Source organism: Protomyctophum bolini (genome assembly GCF_963924005.1).
Source record: "Protomyctophum bolini genome assembly, chromosome: 23".
NCBI classification, from domain to species: domain Eukaryota; kingdom Metazoa; phylum Chordata; class Actinopteri; order Myctophiformes; family Myctophidae; genus Protomyctophum; species Protomyctophum bolini.
The window spans coordinates 2,290,794-2,312,579 of NC_137884.1; the positions used below are offsets into that span (position 1 = coordinate 2,290,794).

The following is a 21,786-nucleotide window of genomic DNA, read 5'->3' on the forward strand; positions in this document are numbered from 1 at the left end:
GCTGGCGTGGTCCAAGCACTAACTATGACACCCTGCAGATCATGTCTGTAATTTATTCTAATTGTTATTGCAATTTACGATCTGCGTTCGCTTTCCGCGTTCGCGCGTCTTACTCGTAATAATAAAAATCACACCCCTGTGAAGTGAGCAGTGCAATGTTGTGAAGTGAGCAGTGCAACATTGCACTGCTCACTTCACTGGGGTGTGATTTCTATTATTATTACAGTATTAGTATTTTTCTTATGAAAGCAGAGAGTATTCTGTTTCATACGGTATATAGTATGTACATGTCGCTATAGGCCTTATTTTGTGAATATTTAGTTGTTAGGTCCATGCTTTCTCTAAAATTATCTTTTTCAGAGAACTTTAGAGATGGCATGGGCCTGAATAACTATTATTCACAAAATAAGGCCTATAGCGACATGTACATACTATATACCGTATGAAACAGTAGACTCTCTGCTTTCATAAGAAAAATACTAATACTGTAATAATAATAAAAATCACACCCCTGTGAAGTGAGCAGTGCAATTGCACTGCTCACTTCACAGGGGTGTGATTTTTCTGGGTGGTATTTTTCTTATGAAAGCAGAGAGTCTACTGTTTCATACGGTATATAGTATGTACATGTCGCTATAGGCCTTATTTTGTGAATAATAGTTCTTCGGGTCCATGCCTTCTCTAAAGTTCTCTGGTGGGCGCAAGCTGCATTCAATAGCCAATTAGTGACAAACTGTATATGTGTACAATGTGTACTGTTTTCCTCCTAAAAGTAGACATTCAGGGCTTTCATTCGGTATATGGTTTGTATAGGATATTATTTGTGCTCAATTTTATATCGGTCTTTTGAACTAAAAAAACTGAACTGAAATGTCTGTCAACTTCAGGCCTCCATATCTCTGTTGTTTTTTTTCACAAGCAGCGTGCAGGCAAAAGCAGGTGTTAGAAAAAGGTCAATATCTCCAGAATGGAAGATGGTAGAATCATAATTTTTTTTTAAAATTGAAGTGGACAAGTTGGGCTTTCTTTTGATTTATGCGGTGTGATTCTCGCTATAAGAGGCCCCTCGCTGTGGGCCCCCCAAAAAGTTCAAAAATCCCAATGTTAATCCCCTTAGCACTGGAAATCCTTGGTCCACTAGAACCTGTAGCATTGTATGTGTTAACGTCTGTTCTGGCTTCCCTCCTTTTGTGTGCACCCCAGACCGCTTTCAAGTTGCTTGAATCAATATTTAGATATTGCTTTATTATTCATTAGATCAGCTCACTTTTAAGCTCATCCAACCTCATAACACACTTTCCTGCTTCTGCTGACCGATATTGTCCTTCTAATGTGTGAGGCATTTCTCTTTTTGCATTGATCTTTATTAATTAATAATGCATCGTGCTACTTCATGCATCGTATAATACAGAAGTCATCAGCTCACTCTGCCGATTGTTTACAAACAGCCAGTGTCAGCACATTTCTATTTTAGTTAGGTGATAGTCTCTTCGACTATACTAATACTGGATCTCTTGTCCACTATAGTCCCTTCCTAACAGTTTTGTCTAGTTTTTAATTTTGTTGACGGAATTGTCAATGTATTTCGTTTTAGTCATCATAGCTTAGTTTCCATTGCCTTTCTAAACACGTCATAGCTTGCGCTCTCTGCAGGGCGAGCACTTTAAATAGGGCTTCCTCCTTCATTGGATCTCTGCTTGTCGTGCTGCTACACGCTGCTTCTGTTGCTCCAAACAACAACAACACGAGACACTTTCAGCTTCCTGGGGGGGCCTGGGGCTGTCTGTCTGTCTGTCTGTCGCGCAATGCACTGTGGGTAATGTAGGAAATGAGCGCACCGTGCCTCGGCTCGTTACATGAGCCGTTGGCATGACAAAGGCCATGTTATAGTGGCGAACAACGTTTAGATTTCTAATCATATGCAGGTGTGTACATGTAACAATTGAGAGCGGACGGATACATTTCTATTTTCATTTAGTGTGGTACGAGGCGTCAAAAAAACAGCTCCCGTAGGATTTTTGTGCTAAAATTGTTTTTTTTTACAGATCTTGGTTCTATAGAGTCCAAACTATGAGAAAATGATGGGGTTCAAATTTTCCCGACCCCCACCCCATTTCTGGGGGGGTCATCTATTTGGGACCTCCCAGAACAGTATGCCAGCCAGTTAATGTCCGATTTTCATAATATTATAATTATTTTGTATGTTTTAAAACATTCTGAGTTGATTTCTTAAACTTTTAAAGTGATCAGAAGAATCTTTTTTTCCTTTTGGTAGGGGTGTTTCCTCACCTGGGACCTCCCGGACTGACCCCTGGGCCTATTCCAGTTCTCATTACATTCCTCGCTCTGCTCCTGCTCCAGAATATTGTCAAATTAGATCATAAATGAAGCATAAAAGTATTTGTAGCTGGGCTCTGATATAAAAAAAATGGTAGTAGCCAATAGCAGGGGTCTTCCACAGGGGGCCCATGACCCCTAGGGGGTCCTCAGAGTTACTATACAGGGGCCCACCAAATCATTGTGGGATAGGAACTTTTTTTCTTTTTTTTACATTAAACCACTTGAACCATAGCATCCCTTTTCCAAGGAGAACTTTAGCCAACAATAGCTGATCTACAAGGTTGTAGTTTGAGCTTGTAGATCAGCTATTTTCAAAGTAAGGTGCCTCAGACCCAAGTGTAGCAAATATTGCTGCTAAATAAAGATCAGCCAAGATCAGCCAGGCTGCTGCTGTCTTTCTCTTTTCTCTTTGTCTTTCTGTTGTCGGTCAGGTGACTGGGAGGGCTATTTGTCATCCTTAGAGGAACTAGTATTTCTTTGCTCGTGATCTCCTTAAATATGCTCGACTATCTTGCCCAAATGAACGCTCTTGAACAGGATGACCGCAGTTTAGGTGTGCTTCCCCGTGGGAGGTTAGGGTGTGGGTTTGAGATGATTAACATCGGTAGACTGTAGACAACTTGACTGCGTGTACTGTACGTGCGTTTGATTTGTGAGTTCTCTTGGCACAGTACCATGGGTGTGTACGCATAACAAAACCATGATGCTTCTATGCAACGATTGATTGATTGATCATTGAAGCTGAGAAATGTCGGCTATGTGGTTGACACGCACTGTGAGAAGATGAGTTCAGATATGTACCAGTGCCACTGTCTGCTATTTTGTTTAAAGCTGCATTACACCTCAAGCAGACTGAAATTATGAACCCTTTTGGGTGTTATTTTGTCCATAAAGTGATGCTATTCTTGTGTGATCCTCAAAACAGGATTTGATATATTCAGACTAAAATTATTAATATTGCCACCACCACCAATAACCATGATAATACAGCAGCTATCTGCACCCGGGGAAATCACTTTGCCAGCTTGTGAATGTGATGGACATTTCCATTAATATTTTATTTTTGCCACGGACATGCAAAACAAGTGATCAATGATATTACCAGAACACAAATGTATAGCCTATAGTACTAATTGACTCTTGACGTGTCATAGTGTCTACTCTATTCCACTGCGCTACACATTTTAAAATAAGTCATTTATCAAAACTTATTTTTGGGGAAAAGCCGATCTACAAGCTCACAACACATTACGGCATGTTGTGACCTTGTAGATCAGCAATTGTCCTTTCTTCTTAGCCTATAATGACAGGCCCAAAATTGGGATTTCAGGGTAAAAATAGCTATATAGTCACCCAACTTACCCAGAAAGACTGGGAAGTTATCCACTGTATACTGGCAGGTGGCCGTCCAGACAGGCATTATATGTGGCATAATGCATGGTCCAAGTATATTCCATGTTTGGGATTTCAATAAATGGGTCTTCCGTCTTATACAGTAAGTAGGCTACAGTTGCAGTCCGAGAAAGGGACACTTAGCTGCAAAGGTGAATGGGTGCGCAGTATACTTAATATTAGGTTATTGCAGATGGCCTTTCAGAGGACAGTGTTACTTGGGGACATGAGGAGACAGGATGTTCTACAAGCTAAACTAGTTTTGTGTTTGTCAGCGTAGCTTAAATAGTTGGTGTCAGTTCATGCAATGGAAACATACCTGAGATTCAAAACAGATAATTAAGTACTGTTTAAGGAATGTTTCACTGTTCACTGTTTCACTGTGTTGTTGTGGAGCATTTGCTATAACAAAGTAGATAGACTAGACCCCATGCAGTAGTGTCATTGCTGTAACTTGGTATCTGTAATGTGTTCTGTTGCTGCAGGGTGAACTACTGTATGGGTAGCATTATAGTATAATCGATGCCTTACAGCCCCCCCCCCCCCCCCCCTCTGTTTTGGAATGAGGGAACATAGGGCTGAGGGAACATATAGGGCTGAGGGAACATATAGGGCTGAGGGAACATATAGGGCTGAGGGAACATAGGGCTGAGGGAACTTGGGTACGGTCCCAACACTATTAGGGAGGACATTCAAGATGATGATGACGAAGATGAATAGATCCTGCAAATAATGTATTGTAGGCATAATTGACCATGGGCTCTTTAAGAGGATAGGTGTGTGTGTGTGTGTGTGTGTGTGTGTGTGTGTGTGTGTGTGTGTGTGTGTGTGTGTGTGTGTGTGTGTGTGTGTGTGTGTGTGTGTGTGTGTGTGTGTGTGTGTGTGTGTGTGTGTGTGTGTGTGTGTGTGTGTGAAAGATTATTCTGGCTACTTTCAAAGTGTAATAATAATAAATCAACTCAGAATATTTAAAAACCTATAAAACAACCCTAATATTATGAAAATCGGACATTAATTGTCTGGCGTAATATTATGGGAGGTCCCAAAATATATGACCCCCCGAATAAGGGGTGGGGGTCGGGAAAATTTTAACCCCATCATTTTCTGACAGTTTGGTCCCTATGAAAGCCAACAAAGCAAAAAAATCACTTTTAGCAAAAGAATCCTACGGAAATACACCTCGTACCACACTAATTGGTGGAAAGTAACTAAGTACATTTATTTAAGTACACATTTGAGGTATAGGCTACTTTAATGGTGTACGTCACATTTTCAGTACTCTTACTTCTACTCTACTTTTAGTTACTAGTTACTTTGTAGATTTTGATTATTACCACTTCAGCACTTATATACATTTCGGCCATTTAAAAATTGCTGATCTACAAGCTCACAATGCGTCGCGACGCGACGCATTGTGAGCTTGTAGATCAGCTATTTTCAAAATATTCTGTACTCATTTTGAACTTGTGAAATGGGACATTCTACAATATGAGTACTTTTAACTTTAAGTGCATTTTGATACCGATACTTTTGTACTTTTACTTACGTATACATTTTGAATACGGGTATAAGCACAACATTTGAGTACTTTTCCCACCACTGTCCCCCCCGCGTGCAGGTGTTGAGTTGGTGGGCAGGGCCAGCGTTGCCCCCGACAACGACGTGTTTGTTTACCTGGCCAAGGTGTTCTCCTACAGCCATGCCAGCATGCACCAGGGCAACCGTTGCCGTGACAACTCGGCGTTCCCAGACGGCATCACCAACGGTTACCAGTGGTACCCTCTGTCAGGTTGGTGTTCGTCGCCGTGGCAACTGTGACCGAGTGAGATTGCGTTGGCAACGGTCAATGGTTGGAATAAAGTACTCTTCTTTCAGTGCTTTTATTTTATTTTTAAGTAAAAGTATCGTATAACTTGAGCACCTCAATTTGACGGGTGGGAACGGGCGGGACAATATATAACTTTATAAGTTAACGGGTACGGGTACGGGCGGAACGCGACACAACGCGGGTGGGTGACCTTTTTTAATCAGTGGACCCACACTGCGCAATGTTTATAAACAGCAGCTGAGCTGGGGTTTCTCCTCCACAGCGGAGACAAGTTAAATCCGTCACATGCCCAAGGAATCGTCAGTGATGTCACGTCACTGCCGATTCCTTCATAATGGCGTTCTGTTTCTGCTGCTCTGCTTCATGCTACATCCTTGTTGCATAGCAGTGACATCACGGTCTAATCCTTGCTTCCTTATCGTAGCATTTCACGTGTTGAGTTTATTTTTTTATCACCAGGCTGCAGACTAGTGTAGCCTATATTTTCGTTCGCGCTGATGAAACACCAAGGGATTATAATTTATAATGCCAACATTCAACACAAGATGTAAGCTATAACCCAGGTAATGTTGGCCCAATGCGCCACTCTGTCTAAGTGTAAATAAAGTTAAAAAGATTAGCCTGATGAGTGATGACCATGTTTGAAACAGCCTTGGATCAAGACGGTCGACTCATCAGGCTAATCTTTTTTTTTATATCATCCTCTCCTTGTTGATATATTATGCCAATATATTGATTCATTTAGGTTGAAATCATGATATAACTTTATGTTGTGATAATAAGCAGCAGTAGCCTCAGTCATGAACTACATGTCTGCCGCCGCCCACCACCACCACCACACCAAAAACTGGAGAAAATATAAAAATCACGGCACTCCATCTTTAATATTTTGATATATGTATGCTTATATATTTTGCAGGTGGAATGCAGGACTATAACTACATTTGGGCCCAGTGCTTGGAGTTGACCCTTGAACTGTCCTGCTGTAAATATCCACCAGCCAATCAGCTTCCAGCTCTGTGGAAGGAGAACAAGCAGGCTCTGCTGGATTATATTAAACAAATTCACCTAGGTTAGTGTCTGTCTGTCTGTCTGTCTGTCTGTCTGTCTGTCTGTCATTCATTCAGAAACTGGGCCACCTTTGTTGTTAATTAAAGTTCTGGAAAGGATCTGAAACCTTAGAGCAACACTGGATCACTCATTAATAGTCAATGGTTAGCATAATGTTAGCTGATAGTGACGCCCCCTTTGTGTGTGTGTGTGTGTGTGTGTGTGTGTGTGTGTGTGTGTGTGTGTGTGTGTGTGTGGGGGTGGGGGGGGGGGTGGTGGCGTGGTGGCCAGACTTTGGCACTGACTTTTGCAGGGGTGTAATGAAGTGCACACACACACACACACACACACACACACACACATACACACACACAACTGGCCACGGGTTAGTTGTTACCAGCCACATCGTGTGTTACCGTGTGTCTGTGCATGCGTGTGCATGTCCATGTGTGTCTGTGTATGATGGACATATGACCATTCCATTCTGTGTCTCTCTTCCTATCTAGGAGTCAAGGGTCGTGTGTTGTCATGGTCGGGTCTTCCTTTAGAGGGCGCTGTTGTCGAGGTTCTGGGCAGAAACAACCTGTTTCCATTTAAAACTGACAGGAGAGGAGAATATTACAGATTACTTCTGCCAGGAAGCTACACGTTCAGGGTAACACACAAACGCAAGCAAGCACAAGCAAGCATGCACACACACACACACACACACACACACACACACACACACACACACACACACACACACACACACGCATACACATATAAATGGCTTTTCAGGGAAACCCCCCCCCAAAAAAACCTGCATCAAAAGAAGCAGATCCACAAACTCGCGATACGTTTCAAGCTTGTAGATCTGCTACTTTTTTATTTTTAATCTTTTATATATCTTTATATCAAATATGAAACTGTTTATCACTTTTAACTCTGGCCTGGTTACTAGGCAACGCCTTGCTTATATACTTATATATGCTTATATTACCCCCAGCACCAGCATACGTGTTATACCGATCGATAAGCTCAGAGTTTTTGACACTGTCATACAACAAAGTGTGAAATGGTATAAAATGGATTCATGAAAAAAAAAGAAAACCCAATTTCTCAACGTTGAGTCCCTTATGTAAAGGTGGTTGCACACTGGGCACGTTTTTCTGAAAAACCGATGGAGAAACGCAGCTAAAAATCAGAGAAACGCGTTGTGTGTGCAAGGACCTTTATGGGTCCATTTGTTACCAGAGAGTTTAACCCATTCAGAATGGGAACCCCATTTGGTGTTTTAATGATTATGTTATACTTTAGCTATTGAAAAATAGCAGATCTCATAGCTCTCTCATAGCGCTCACTATGAGCGCTATGAGCTTGTAGATCTGCTAGTTTTTTTAATCGTGAAAATGTGGCGCACATCTTTGAATATATATTCTTTCACAGGGAACGTTTTTAACTCAAATCTTTGGTTCTGGGTGGTCCCTGAAACAACATATTTTGAGATGTGGGGGGGTCCGCGGCCAAATACAGACAATTCTGGGGGTCCTTGACATGAAAAAGGTTCACCATTGGTGCACCACTGACATATATAAACATAGCGTTTTGCATGATTTAGAAGGCATTTGTAGAAGGCATTTGTCCAAATGGGTTAAACAAACACAGAGGATTTTACAGTGTAGATTGGTAGATTGGCAGGTAGTAAAATAAATAAATAATAATAATAATAATAAAATAAGTGTATACCCTTCTGATGAAAAAGGTTGAGAGTCACTGCTGTGTTTGATTGACAGGTGTCACATCCCGGACATGACGTTCTGAGAGAGACGCTGTCCGTCCCCCACGGCCCCGACGACTACTCGGCCCTCGTCCATCACTTCCGCCTGCGGAAGGCCGCCGACGTGGCGGCAAGCCACGCCCCCTCGCCTGGCCTAAGCCCCACCCCACTCCCTTGGACACCCGCGAATGGACGGGGGGCCGTGTCTATACCCCGCCTGCTCTGGGTTGTGGGGGTTTGGTTTGGGGCGGCGGGGCTAATTTAAATCTTCAGCCGCAAAGGACGCTATAAACGTGCCGAATACCTCGGAAGACAAAACAAAATATGTATAATGAGACAAGAATACTGTGTGCATTATATTATATGCATTGTATACATATTTGTCCTTCGGAGAACGACACTGTCCGTCCCACAGCAGTCTGGGGGCACACATGCACTTTCAAAGGGGGGGGGGGGGGGGTGGGAAGCCTGTCACGCGGAGCCAGCGGAGCCTCCCTATTGGTTAATCAATCTGTCTGTCTCTGTTCTGCCCTTGCCCGCCGACACTCTGCAGCAATAGAAGTATATGACACATTTTGAAGACGATGGTGCAGTATATCACACACAAAACTCTGGTATATCACAGACTTCAGCACCTGTGTTTAGATATGCAGTTTGTTATCAAACAGAGATGTTCTCGCTTGCTTGACTATAAGCCCCCCGGCCCCTCTGCACTCTGATTGGTTGGGGAAATAACTACATGGAAAGTCCCAAGAAGGTTGGCTCCTTTGTTTAAGCATATTATAGGTAAGGCAAGGGCCAAGCTCTGCTGAACAAGGTTGGAAATGAGACCCAGACTGTTATGGAATGTGTTTAGGACAGCAGGCTACTGGACATGGCCTACTGCAGTATGTCTTATTGCAGTGTTTTCTTTTAAAATGTTATACCGGTATATATATATATTTTTTCCATGTTCTTGCTCTATTTGCACAACAAACAAGCCAAATTGTGTTTTTCTTCTTGCAAATTGTGTTGTAGTTATTTTGAATATCTATAACAAATCCAATTATGTAAGATGTGTTATCTTTGTAATGTATTTTTTACGAGCGGATTCTCTGCACAATGATAACGTTTCTATAAACATTTTAATGTACCTCTGACAGAGACACTGTTGTTGAATAATGATGAAGGAATTACACCAACCCTTCATAGGCGCCCATCAAGATAGACTGTTGCTCTGGGCTTGCGTCCCTGTAGTAGAGTGTAGATGTAGACAGTTAATTTATCCCAGGTCCCAGCTGTGAAAACTGCAAAGACGCACTTCCATTGAATAATAATTAAATTCACATGACAAATTCATAATTTACGCTCGCCTTCAGCGATGCCTTCAAATTAGAATAACAATAACTAGCAGATTGACAATATTTCTGAGAGAGTGGGCTCCAAGGAAGAGTGGTCACCTGCCGGCCAATTGGTCCAACATGTTAAAAAAAAGAAGAAAAAAAAATCTTATACCTATAAACGCACCACGTCTCTGTATGTGCGTACATCTGTAATGCACTTAACTCGAGAACCGTTCGCCCCACCGACTTCAAAGCCGACGCATGAGTTCCGCACCCACAGGGGTCTGCAATTTCTGAAATTTCCGCAATTTCCGCAATTTTGCAATTTCAGCAATTTCCAATTTCAGCAATTTCCGCAATTTCCCCAATTTGAAATTTCCGCAATTTTCAATTTCCGCAATTTCCGCAATTTCCGCAATTTCCGGAAATTTCAATTTTCGTAATTCCGCAATTTCCCCAATTTCCATAATTAGCAATTTCCCCAATTTGCAATTTCCGCAATTTCCGCAATTTCCACAATTTGCAATTTCCGCAATTTCCCCAATTTGCAATTTCCGCAATTTCCGCAATTTCCCCAATTTGCAATTTCCGCAATTTCCGCAATTTGCAATTTCCACAATTTCCGCAATTTCCGCAATTTTCAATTTCGGCCTTTTTCCGGAATTTTCAATTTGCGCAATTCCGCAATTCCGCAATTTCCGCAATTTCCCCAATTTGCAATTTCCGGAATTTTCAATTTTCGCAATTCCGCAATTTCCGCAATTTTTCCGTAATTTTCCGCAATTTTTCCGCAACACTCCGTAATTCCTCCGCAATACTCGGCAATACTCCGCAATAAAAATAAAAATAAAATCTAAAAACATGGGCTATAACCCATCGTTTTTTCCGCAATTTTACGCAAGACTCAGCAATTACTCCGCAACACTCCGCAATTTTCCTCGATTTTCACCTTTTTTAAATCCTTAAAAATGATGAAGACTATAACGATGACCTCTGAGACCATGGACCAATGAACCATGTAAATACAACAAATTGAGCAGGGCACTGCAGGGAGTTGCACCCCGTTCCGGTAAACCAGAAGTACGACACCAGTGCCTTAGTTTTTGTGTTGTCATTTACAGGTCCTTTGGTTAAAATTTTAATTTTACATTTCAACAGTAAAGTAATATATAAAGAAGAGAAACACAAAAGTACAAAAATAACATTTTCGAATTACCTGTATTTGCTTTGATTTTTTAAACTTTCTCTAACCATTATTTGACACTTTTGGTTGTTGAAAAACAGCTTCTAACCATTATTTGACACTTTTGGCTGTTGAAAAATAGCTTCTAACCATTATTTATTATTAAAAACGGCGTGCTATAGTATGCCGTATGTGCTATAGTATGCCGTACGATATAAGCTATAGCCCTGTTACGACACAATTAGTCTAGGGGTAATTAAGTGTAACATTGAATGGACCGACAGGACACCAGCTTCAAAATGCGAACATTTATTTTATATATGGATGAATAAATAGGGAAAAGACTAATGTTTTACAGAATACAGATTAAACTCAAAAGAAAACCTAACAAACAGACACAAAATAATACTACAACTAAAGCAAAACGAATTCCTTTCCGAAGGGAATAAATTAAGGAATAACTATAATCAAAAGTCCACTGTACAACTGTGTGGCGGCTGGGAGAGAGAGGGTTCCGGCCTGTCTCCCCGTTGTCCTCTTGGAACAGACTGACTCATATAGGATAGGTGAGTAGGAGAACCATGATCAGCACTCCCACTCCAGACCGACAGCCAGTCAGGGCCGATCACTCCCTGACAGACGGGCCAGCCTCTAGGTGTCAATTATGAATCAGTCCACCTGCGGATGATTAGGGAAAACACACACAGGCACCACTCCCCCCACCCTAGTAGTACGGCAGCTTAGGGCCATATTTTAGAGAAATGTGGACACGGCTGACAAAAGCGCCAAATTTTTTCCACATGTTCTCCATAACCATACGTTTCATTTTGGAAGGGGAGCCACGTCATCAAGATGTCAGAAGGCGGCCATCTTGGCGTTCAAAGATGGCCGCCATGTAATATCTATAAGTGCAGCTATCTCAGCTTCTAAGCCACCTAAAAGGTCAAACTTGGTGTCAATATATACATTTTCTTTGTCAAGGAATGCAATATAACTATAGGTAATATCAATAAGTGACTAAATCTGCCAATATTAGATAATTTTGTTCATTCTGGCAATATATGTACACAATTATGGTTCGTTTTTGGACTTTACTTTGATGTATTCCTATTCTGTTTGGTTTTGGTGCTCATGTAAGTGATGGTGGACAGATTACAGAGGGACCCGCGTCTGCCACCAACCTCTCTCGGGTTTCAAATCAACCAGGAGAAGAGCATGTTAACTCCGACACAGTCTATAGACTTCATCGGTATAACACTAGACTCGATCTCTTTCACAGCTCGCCCGAGCCAAGAGAGAATAGAGGCAATAATACATTCCGCGGCATCATTCAAGAGGGATCGTTCGATTCCTTTTCATGCATGCCTCCGGATGGCGGGGCTTATGGCCTCAGTGGTTCACATAATCCGCCTAGCCAGGCTGAATATGAGACCTTTTCAACGTTGGATGACGCATACCTATGCACCATCGCCACCAGAGGGTAACAGTGACGTCACAATGCGTGCTGGCCCTGAAATGGTGGGCAGACAGACGGGCTCTCTCAGAGGGCGTCCCTATGGGCAGACCTCTGACCAGGAAAGTCGTCACCACAGATGCCAGCATGACTGGCTGGGTAGCCACACTGGAGGGCACTACAACCAGAGGGATGTGGACAGAACAACTACGGTCCTGCCACATCAACTATCTGGAGCTGATGGCGGTATTCCTCGCTCTGAGGGATTTCGAACCGCGCATCCGAGGTTGTCACGTCCTGGTCAGGACGAACAACACAGCAACTATGTGCTACATCAACAAGCAAGGGGGACTCAGGTCCCCTCGCTTACACCAGCTGGCTCTGAGACTCACAATGTGGTGCGACGCTCGTCTACTATCCATCACAGCGTGTCACGTCCCGGGTGTTCTAAACACAGGGGTGGACCTGCTGTCCAGAGGACCCTTCCGCTACGCAGACTGGTCGTTACATCCCCAGGTAGCGAACCAGATCTGGGACAGGTTCGGGACACCCAAGGTGGACCTTTTTGCCTCAGAGCAGGACACGAAGTGCCCTATCTTCTTCGCCATGGGAGGACCATCGACATTGGGGCTAGACGCTCTAGCACACCAATGGCCCAGGTCCCTCCTATACACCCCACTGAGTCTCATTCTTCCCACTCTGGACAGAGTGAGGACTCGGGGTCTGACGGTACTACTAGTAGCACGAGCCTGGGGCGTCTGGAGGACGGAGATAGCTCCCCTCCTTTACAGCCAACCATGGCAGCTCCCTCTACGAGCGGATCTTCTCACGCAGGCGGGACGAGAAATCTTCCACCCCTGCCCCAAGGACCTAGACCTATGGGTCTGGCCCGTGAGAGGCTAATGCTGACTGAGGCCGGTCTCCCTCCGAATGTTGTCGCAACAATTCAGAAGGCCAGAGCCCAATCAACAATGACCCGCTTTCTCAGTTTGCGTACCGGTGGACCTACAGACTTTCCACCCCCCTCCCTTCGCTACTGAAGAGGACAAGAGGCTGAACTGCCTTTGCCCAGTGAGAGCGCTCCGCCCTTACATGGACAGAACAGGCCCCTCAAGGATAGGTCAACTGTTCATATCCTGGGGTGACGGAACCATGGGAAAACCTGTCACAAAGGTTACTATCTCAAACTGGATAGTGCAGGCCATTCGCCTGGCCTACACCACTCAGGGAGTGGAGCCCCCGCTAACGCTAAAGGCTCATTCCACAAGAGGCATGGCAGCATCCTGGGAACTCCACAAGGGTGTCTCAATCCAGGATGTCTGCACAGCGGCAAGCTGGTCCTCCCCCTCGACCTTCGCCACGTACTATAACCTAGATGTGGCAGTGCCCTCTTTAGCGCACGCGGTCTTGGGAGCTGTCGCACCATAAATGGACTCCGATCAAGTCCATCCCACAAGAGCTCTAGAGGGAATGAGGCAACGCCCCTCCTCACTCTATAAAACCCAGGCTGCCTGGGGCAGTCTCCGCCCTACCCCAGTTAGCCACTCCGGGAAGACACGGACAGTCTAAGACTGTCACCTTTCCACCCTGTGGGACCGGGCTACAAACCTAAGGTTTATCCCCAGCCCTTATTTATCCTCAAGTCCTAGGACTCACTGGCTAGTTCAGGATACGGGAGTTTATAAGGTCCCATAGAGCGAAATATTTCGCGAACACAACTTAAAAGAACATGAAGGTTACTTTAGTAACCATGGTTCTTAAGTAAGTGAGCGAAATATTTCGCTGAACACCCTTTTGTCTTGCTCTTGGCAGAAGGAAAAGTGTTCAAGTGAGGCGGTGACGCAGACACAGGCCTTATAAACCCTGAGGCTTTGGGCTTCACCGCTCTTAAACCCACAGGACATTAATGATGCCCTGTGCTGAGTTCATAAATGAAATTCTGTACCTCGGTTTCGGAACGAAAACCTCCCGCCACTGGCAGAGTCTGAGGAGGTCTTAAAGAACACTTAAAGACGCCACAACCATATGTGTCTTTAAGCGTGACACCAGTCAGGGTTTGCCCTGACTGGCTCTCACAGGAGAGCCAGTCCTGTGACAGGTTACAGGTGCTCATGTAAGAAGGCACACTGGAATTGCACAGCTCTTTGCAGTTGTAAATGTAACAGATAATTTGAATGTTGTTATCATTCACTTCATGCTCCATTTTTCAATGTATCTGACTGCTAAAAGAGTTGAAGATGACGTAAATATGTTGCTAGAATGACCTATTTATTCGATATTGGCACAAATAAACATCTAGTGATATTCTCAATGACCTTATTGCATTCCTTGACCCAGATAATGTATATTTTGACACCAAGATTGACCTTCTAAGTGGCTTAGAAGCTGAGATAGTGGCACTTATAGATATTACATGGCGGCCATCTTTGAACGCCAAGATGGCCGCCTTCTGACATCTTGATGACGTGGCTCCCCTTCCAAAATGAAACGTATGGTTATGGAGAACATGTGGAAAAAATTTGGCGCTTTTGTCAGCCGTGTCCACATTTTTTTGCTAAGCTGCCGTACTATAGTACTGTGTAGTTGAGAACAATATGAGAACTTCTGATAAATATTCATATATATCCTCCCAAATATACACTATAATGATATAATGATCCCCGATCATCACAAGCCCATGGTCCAAAATGATGAGAAACGAGGATAACTTTTTTTTTCAAAATTTCAAAAAAATGGGCTATAACCCATCGTTTTTTTTCATTTTGTCATTTTTGTCAAATCGTCAAAAATGATGAAAAACGGCGTGCTATAGTATGCCGTACCATATGGGCTATAGCCCATGGTCCAAAATGATGAGAAAATTTAAAAAAACATGGGCTATAACCCATCGTTTTTTTAATTTTGTCATTTTTGTCAAATCGTCAAAAATGATGAAAAACGGCGTGCTATAGTATGCCGTACGATATGGGCTATAGCCCATGGTCCAAAATGATGAGAAACGAGGATAACTTTTTTTTTCAAATTTTCAAAAAACATGGGCTATAACCCATCGTTTTTTTCATTTTGTCATTTTTGTCAAATCGTCAAAAATGATGAAAAACGGCGTGCTATAGTATGCCTTACCATATGGGCTATAGCCCATGGTCCAAAATGATGAGAAACGAGGATAACTTTTTTTTTTTTAATTTAAAAAAACATGGGCTATAACCCATCGTTTTTTTAATTTTGTCATTTCTGTCAAATCCTCAAAAATGATGAAAAACGGCGTGCTATAGTATGCCGCACGATATGGGCTATAGCCCATGGTCCAAAATGATGAGAAACGAGGATAACTTTTTTTCAAAATTTAAAAAAACATGGGCTATAACCCATCGTTTTTTTAATTTTGTCATTTTTGTCAAATCGTCAAAAATGATGAAAAACGGCGTGCTATAGTATGCCGCACGATATGGGCTATAGCCCATGGTCCAAAATGATGAGAAACGAGGATAACTTTTTTTTCCAAAATTTCAAAAAACATGGGCTATAACCCATCGTTTTTTTCATTTTGTCATTTTGGTCAAATCGTCAAAAATGATGAAAAACGGCGTGCTATAGTATGCCTTACCATATGGGCTATAGTCCATGGTCCAAAATGATGAGAAACGAGGATAACTTTTTTTTTTTTAATTAAAAAAACATGGGCTATAACCCATCGTTTTTTTCATTTTGTCATTTTTGTCAAATCCTCAAAAATGATGAAAAACGGCGTGCTATAGTATGCCGTACGATATGGGCTATAGCCCATGGTCCAAAATGATGAGAAACGAGGATAACTTTTTTTTTCAAAATTTCAAAAAACATGGGCTATAACCCATCGTTTTTTTAATTTTGTCATTTTTGTCAAATCGTCAAAAATGATGAAAAACGGCGTGCTATAGTATGCCGTACGATATGGGCTATAGCCCATGGTCCAAAATGATGAGAAACGAGGATAACCTTTTTTTTCAAAATTAAAAAAAACATGGGCTATAACCCATCGTTTTTTTCATTTTGTCATTTTTGTCAAATCGTCAAAAATGATGAAAAACGGCGTGCTATAGTATGCCGTACGATATGGGCTATAGCCCATGGTCCAAAATGATGAGAAACGAGGATAACTTTTTTTTTCAAAATTTCAAAAAACATGGGCTATAACCCATCGTTTTTTTTCATTTTGTCATTTTTGTCAAATCGTCAAAAATGATGAAAAACGGCGTGCTATAGTATGCCTTACCATATGGGCTATAGCCCATGGTCCAAAATGATGAGAAACGAGGATAACTTTTTTTTTTTTAATTTAAAAAAACATGGGCTATAACCCATCGTTTTTTTCATTTTGTCATTTTTGTCAAATCCTCAAAAATGATGAAAAACGGCGTGCTATAGTATGCCGTACGATATGGGCTATAGCCCATGGTCCAAAATGATGAGAAACGAGGATAACTTTTTTTTTCAAAATTTCAAAAAACATGGGCTATAACCCATCGTTTTTTTCATTTTGTCATTTTTGTCAAATCGTCAAAAATGATGAAAAACGGCGTGCTATAGTATGCCTTACCATATGGGCTATAGCCCATGGTCCAAAATGATGAGAAACGAGGATAACTTTTTTTTTTTTAATTTAAAAAAACATGGGCTATAACCCATCGTTTTTTTAATTTTGTCATTTCTGTCAAATCCTCAAAAATGATGAAAAACGGCGTGCTATAGTATGCCGCACGATATGGGCTATAGCCCATGGTCCAAAATGATGAGAAACGAGGATAACTTTTTTTCAAAATTTAAAAAAACATGGGCTATAACCCATCGTTTTTTTAATTTTGTCATTTTTGTCAAATCGTCAAAAATGATGAAAAACGGCGTGCTATAGTATGCCGTACGATATGGGCTATAGCCCATGGTCCAAAATGATGAGAAACGAGGATAACTTTTTTTTTTTTTAATTTAAAAAAACATGGGCTATAACCCATCGTTTTTTTCATTTTGTCATTTTTGTCAAATCGTCAAAAATGATGAAAAACGGCGTGCTATAGTATGCCTTACCATATGGGCTATAGCCCATGGTCCAAAATGATGAGAAACGAGGATAACTTTTTTTTTTTTTAATTTCAAAAAACATGGGCTATAACCCATCGTTTTTTTCATTTTGTCATTTTTGTCAAATCCTCAAAAATGATGAAAAACGGCGTGCTATAGTATGCCGTACGATATGGGCTATAGCCCATGGTCCAAAATGATGAGAAACGAGGATAACTTTTTTTTTCAAAATTTAAAAAAACATGGGCTATAACCCATCGTTTTTTTAATTTTGTCATTTTTGTCAAATCGTCAAAAATGATGAAAAACGGCTTGCTATAGTATGCCGTACGATATGGGCTATAGCCCATGGTCCAAAATGATGAGAAACGAGGATAACTTTTTTTTTTTTAATTTAAAAAAACATGGGCTATAACCCATCGTTTTTTTAATTTTGTCATTTTTGTCAAATCGTCAAAAATGATGAAAAACGGCGTGCTATAGTATGCCGTACGATATGGGCTATAGCCCATGGTCCAAAATGATGAGAAACGAGGATAACTTTTTTTTTCAAAATTTCAAAAAACATGGGCTATAACCCATCGTTTTTTTCATTTTGTCATTTTTGTCAAATCGTCAAAAATGATGAAAAACGGCGTGCTATAGTATGCCGTACGATATGGGCTATAGCCCATGGTCCAAAATGATGAGAAACGAGGATAACCTTTTTTTTCAAAATTAAAAAAAACATGGGCTATAACCCATCGTTTTTTTAATTTTGTCATTTTTGTCAAATCGTCAAAAATGATGAAAAACGGCGTGCTATAGTATGCCGTACGATATGGGCTATAGCCCATGGTCCAAAATGATGAGAAACGAGGATAACTTTTTTTTTCAAAATTTCAAAAAACATGGGCTATAACCCATCGTTTTTTTTCATTTTGTCATTTTTGTCAAATCGTCAAAAATGATGAAAAACGGCGTGCTATAGTATGCCTTACCATATGGGCTATAGCCCATGGTCCAAAATGATGAGAAACGAGGATAACTTTTTTTTTTTTAATTTAAAAAAACATGGGCTATAACCCATCGTTTTTTTCATTTTGTCATTTTTGTCAAATCCTCAAAAATGATGAAAAACGGCGTGCTATAGTATGCCGTACGATATGGGCTATAGCCCATGGTCCAAAATGATGAGAAACGAGGATAACTTTTTTTTTCAAAATTTCAAAAAACATGGGCTATAACCCATCGTTTTTTTCATTTTGTCATTTTTGTCAAATCGTCAAAAATGATGAAAAACGGCGTGCTATAGTATGCCTTACCATATGGGCTATAGCCCATGGTCCAAAATGATGAGAAACGAGGATAACTTTTTTTTTTTTAATTTAAAAAAACATGGGCTATAACCCATCGTTTTTTTAATTTTGTCATTTCTGTCAAATCCTCAAAAATGATGAAAAACGGCGTGCTATAGTATGCCGCACGATATGGGCTATAGCCCATGGTCCAAAATGATGAGAAACGAGGATAACTTTTTTTCAAAATTTAAAAAAACATGGGCTATAACCCATCGTTTTTTTAATTTTGTCATTTTTGTCAAATCGTCAAAAATGATGAAAAACGGCGTGCTATAGTATGCCGTACGATATGGGCTATAGCCCATGGTCCAAAATGATGAGAAACGAGGATAACTTTTTTTTTTTTTAATTTAAAAAAACATGGGCTATAACCCATCGTTTTTTTCATTTTGTCATTTTTGTCAAATCGTCAAAAATGATGAAAAACGGCGTGCTATAGTATGCCTTACCATATGGGCTATAGCCCATGGTCCAAAATGATGAGAAACGAGGATAACTTTTTTTTTTTTAATTTCAAAAAACATGGGCTATAACCCATCGTTTTTTTCATTTTGTCATTTTTGTCAAATCCTCAAAAATGATGAAAAACGGCGTGCTATAGTATGCCGTACGATATGGGCTATAGCCCATGGTCCAAAATGATGAGAAACGAGGATAACTTTTTTTTTCAAAATTTAAAAAAACATGGGCTATAACCCATCGTTTTTTTCATTTTGTCATTTTTGTCAAATCGTCAAAAATGATGAAAAACGGCGTGCTATAGTATGCCTTACCATATGGGCTATAGCCCATGGTCCAAAATGATGAGAAACGAGGATAACTTTTTTTTTTTTAATTTAAAAAAACATGGGCTATAACCCATCGTTTTTTTAATTTTGTCATTTCTGTCAAATCCTCAAAAATGATGAAAAACGGCGTGCTATAGTATGCCGCACGATATGGGCTATAGCCCATGGTCCAAAATGATGAGAAACGAGGATAACTTTTTTTCAAAATTTAAAAAAACATGGGCTATAACCCATCGTTTTTTTAATTTTGTCATTTTTGTCAAATCGTCAAAAATGATGAAAAACGGCGTGCTATAGTATGCCGTACGATATGGGCTATAGCCCATGGTCCAAAATGATGAGAAACGAGGATAACTTTTTTTTTTTTTAATTTAAAAAAACATGGGCTATAACCCATCGTTTTTTTCATTTTGTCATTTTTGTCAAATCGTCAAAAATGATGAAAAACGGCGTGCTATAGTATGCCTTACCATATGGGCTATAGCCCATGGTCCAAAATGATGAGAAACGAGGATAACTTTTTTTTTTTTAATTTCAAAAAACATGGGCTATAACCCATCGTTTTTTTCATTTTGTCATTTTTGTCAAATCCTCAAAAATGATGAAAAACGGCGTGCTATAGTATGCCGTACGATATGGGCTATAGCCCATGGTCCAAAATGATGAGAAACGAGGATAACTTTTTTTTTCAAAATTTAAAAAAACATGGGCTATAACCCATCGTTTTTTTAATTTTGTCATTTTTGTCAAATCGTCAAAAATGATGAAAAACGGCTTGCTATAGTATGCCGTACGATATGGGCTATAGCCCATGGTCCAAAATGATGAGAAACGAGGATAACTTTTTTTTTTTTAATTTAAAAAAACATGGGCTATAACCCATCGTTTTTTTAATTTTGTCATTTTTGTCAAATCGTCAAAAATGATGAAAAACGGCGTGCTATAGTATGCCGTACGATATGGGCTATAGCCCATGGTCCAAAATGATGAGAAACGAGGATAACTTTTTTTTTCAAAATTTCAAAAAACATGGGATATAACCCATCGTTTTTTTCATTTTGTCATTTTTGTCAAATCGTCAAAAATGATGAAAAACGGCGTGCTATAGTATGCCTTACCATATGGGCTATAGCCCATGGTCCAAAATGATGAGAAACGAGGATAACTTTTTTTTTTTTAATTTCAAAAAACATGGGCCTATAACCCATCGTTTTTTTCATTTTGTCATTTTTGTCAAATCGTCAAAAATGATGAAAAACGGCGTGCTATAGTATGCCGTACGATATGGGCTGTAGCCCATGGTCCAAAATGATGAGAAACGAGGATAACTTTTTTTTTTCAAAATTTCAAAAAACATGGGCTATAACCCATCGTTTTTTTCATTTTGTCATTTTTGTCAAATCGTCAAAAATGATGAAAAACGGCTTGCTATAGTATGCCGTACGATATGGGCTATAGCCCATGGTCCAAAATGATGAGAAACGAGGATAACTTTTTTTTTTTTAATTTAAAAAAACATGGGCTATAACCCATCGTTTTTTTAATTTTGTCATTTTTGTCAAATCGTCAAAAATGATGAAAAACGGCGTGCTATAGTATGCCGTACGATATGGGCTATAGCCCATGGTCCAAAATGATGAGAAACGAGGATAACTTTTTTTTTCAAAATTTCAAAAAACATGGGCTATAACCCATCGTTTTTTTCATTTGGTCATTTTTGTCAAATCGTCAAAAATGATGAAAAACGGCGTGCTATAGTATGCCGTACCATATGGGCTATAGCCCACGGTCCAAAATGATGAGAAACGAGGATAACTTTTTTTTTTTTTTTTTTCAAAAAACATGGGCTATAACCCATCGTTTTTTTCATTTTTTCATTTTTGTCAAATCGTCAAAAATGATGAAAAACGGCGTGTTATAGTATGCCGTACGATATGGGCTATAGCCCATGGTCCAAAATGATGAGAAACGAGGATAACTTTTTTTTTCAAAATTTCAAAAAACATGGGCTATAACCCATCGTTTTTTTCATTTGGTCATTTTTGTCAAATCGTCAAAAATGATGAAAAACGGCGTGCTATAGTATGCCGTACCATATGGGCTATAGCCCACGGTCCAAAATGATGAGAAACGAGGATAACTTTTTTTTTTCTTTTTTTTCAAAAAACATGGGCTATAACCCATCGTTTTTTTCATTTTTTCATTTTTGTCAAATCGTCAAAAATGATGAAAAACGGCGTGTTATAGTATGCCATACGATATGGGCTATAGCC

The 21,786-nt window shown here is 40.4% G+C and overlaps 1 protein-coding gene across 3 annotated transcripts in view; it reads left to right on the forward strand.

Annotated features, from left to right (window-relative positions):
* The window catches only part of LOC308310963 (carboxypeptidase M-like), a gene marked incomplete at its 5' end in the record, with an annotated part of 24,310 nt that extends 15,544 nt beyond the window's left edge, over positions 1–8,766 (forward strand). For 2 of the 3 annotated variants that reach the window (XM_080757449.1, XM_080757450.1), the window contains 4 exons: positions 5,351–5,521; positions 6,480–6,632; positions 7,117–7,265; positions 8,386–8,766. In XM_080757449.1, coding sequence (XP_080613575.1) covers positions 5,351–5,521; positions 6,480–6,632; positions 7,117–7,265; positions 8,386–8,634 — 722 coding nt within the window. In that variant the 3' untranslated portion in view covers positions 8,635–8,766. The remainder of the gene's footprint in view (positions 1–5,350; positions 5,522–6,479; positions 6,633–7,116; positions 7,266–8,385) is intronic. The other variant, XM_080757451.1, reaches the window with a different exon arrangement.
* Positions 8,767–21,786: the final 13,020 nt, after the last annotated feature.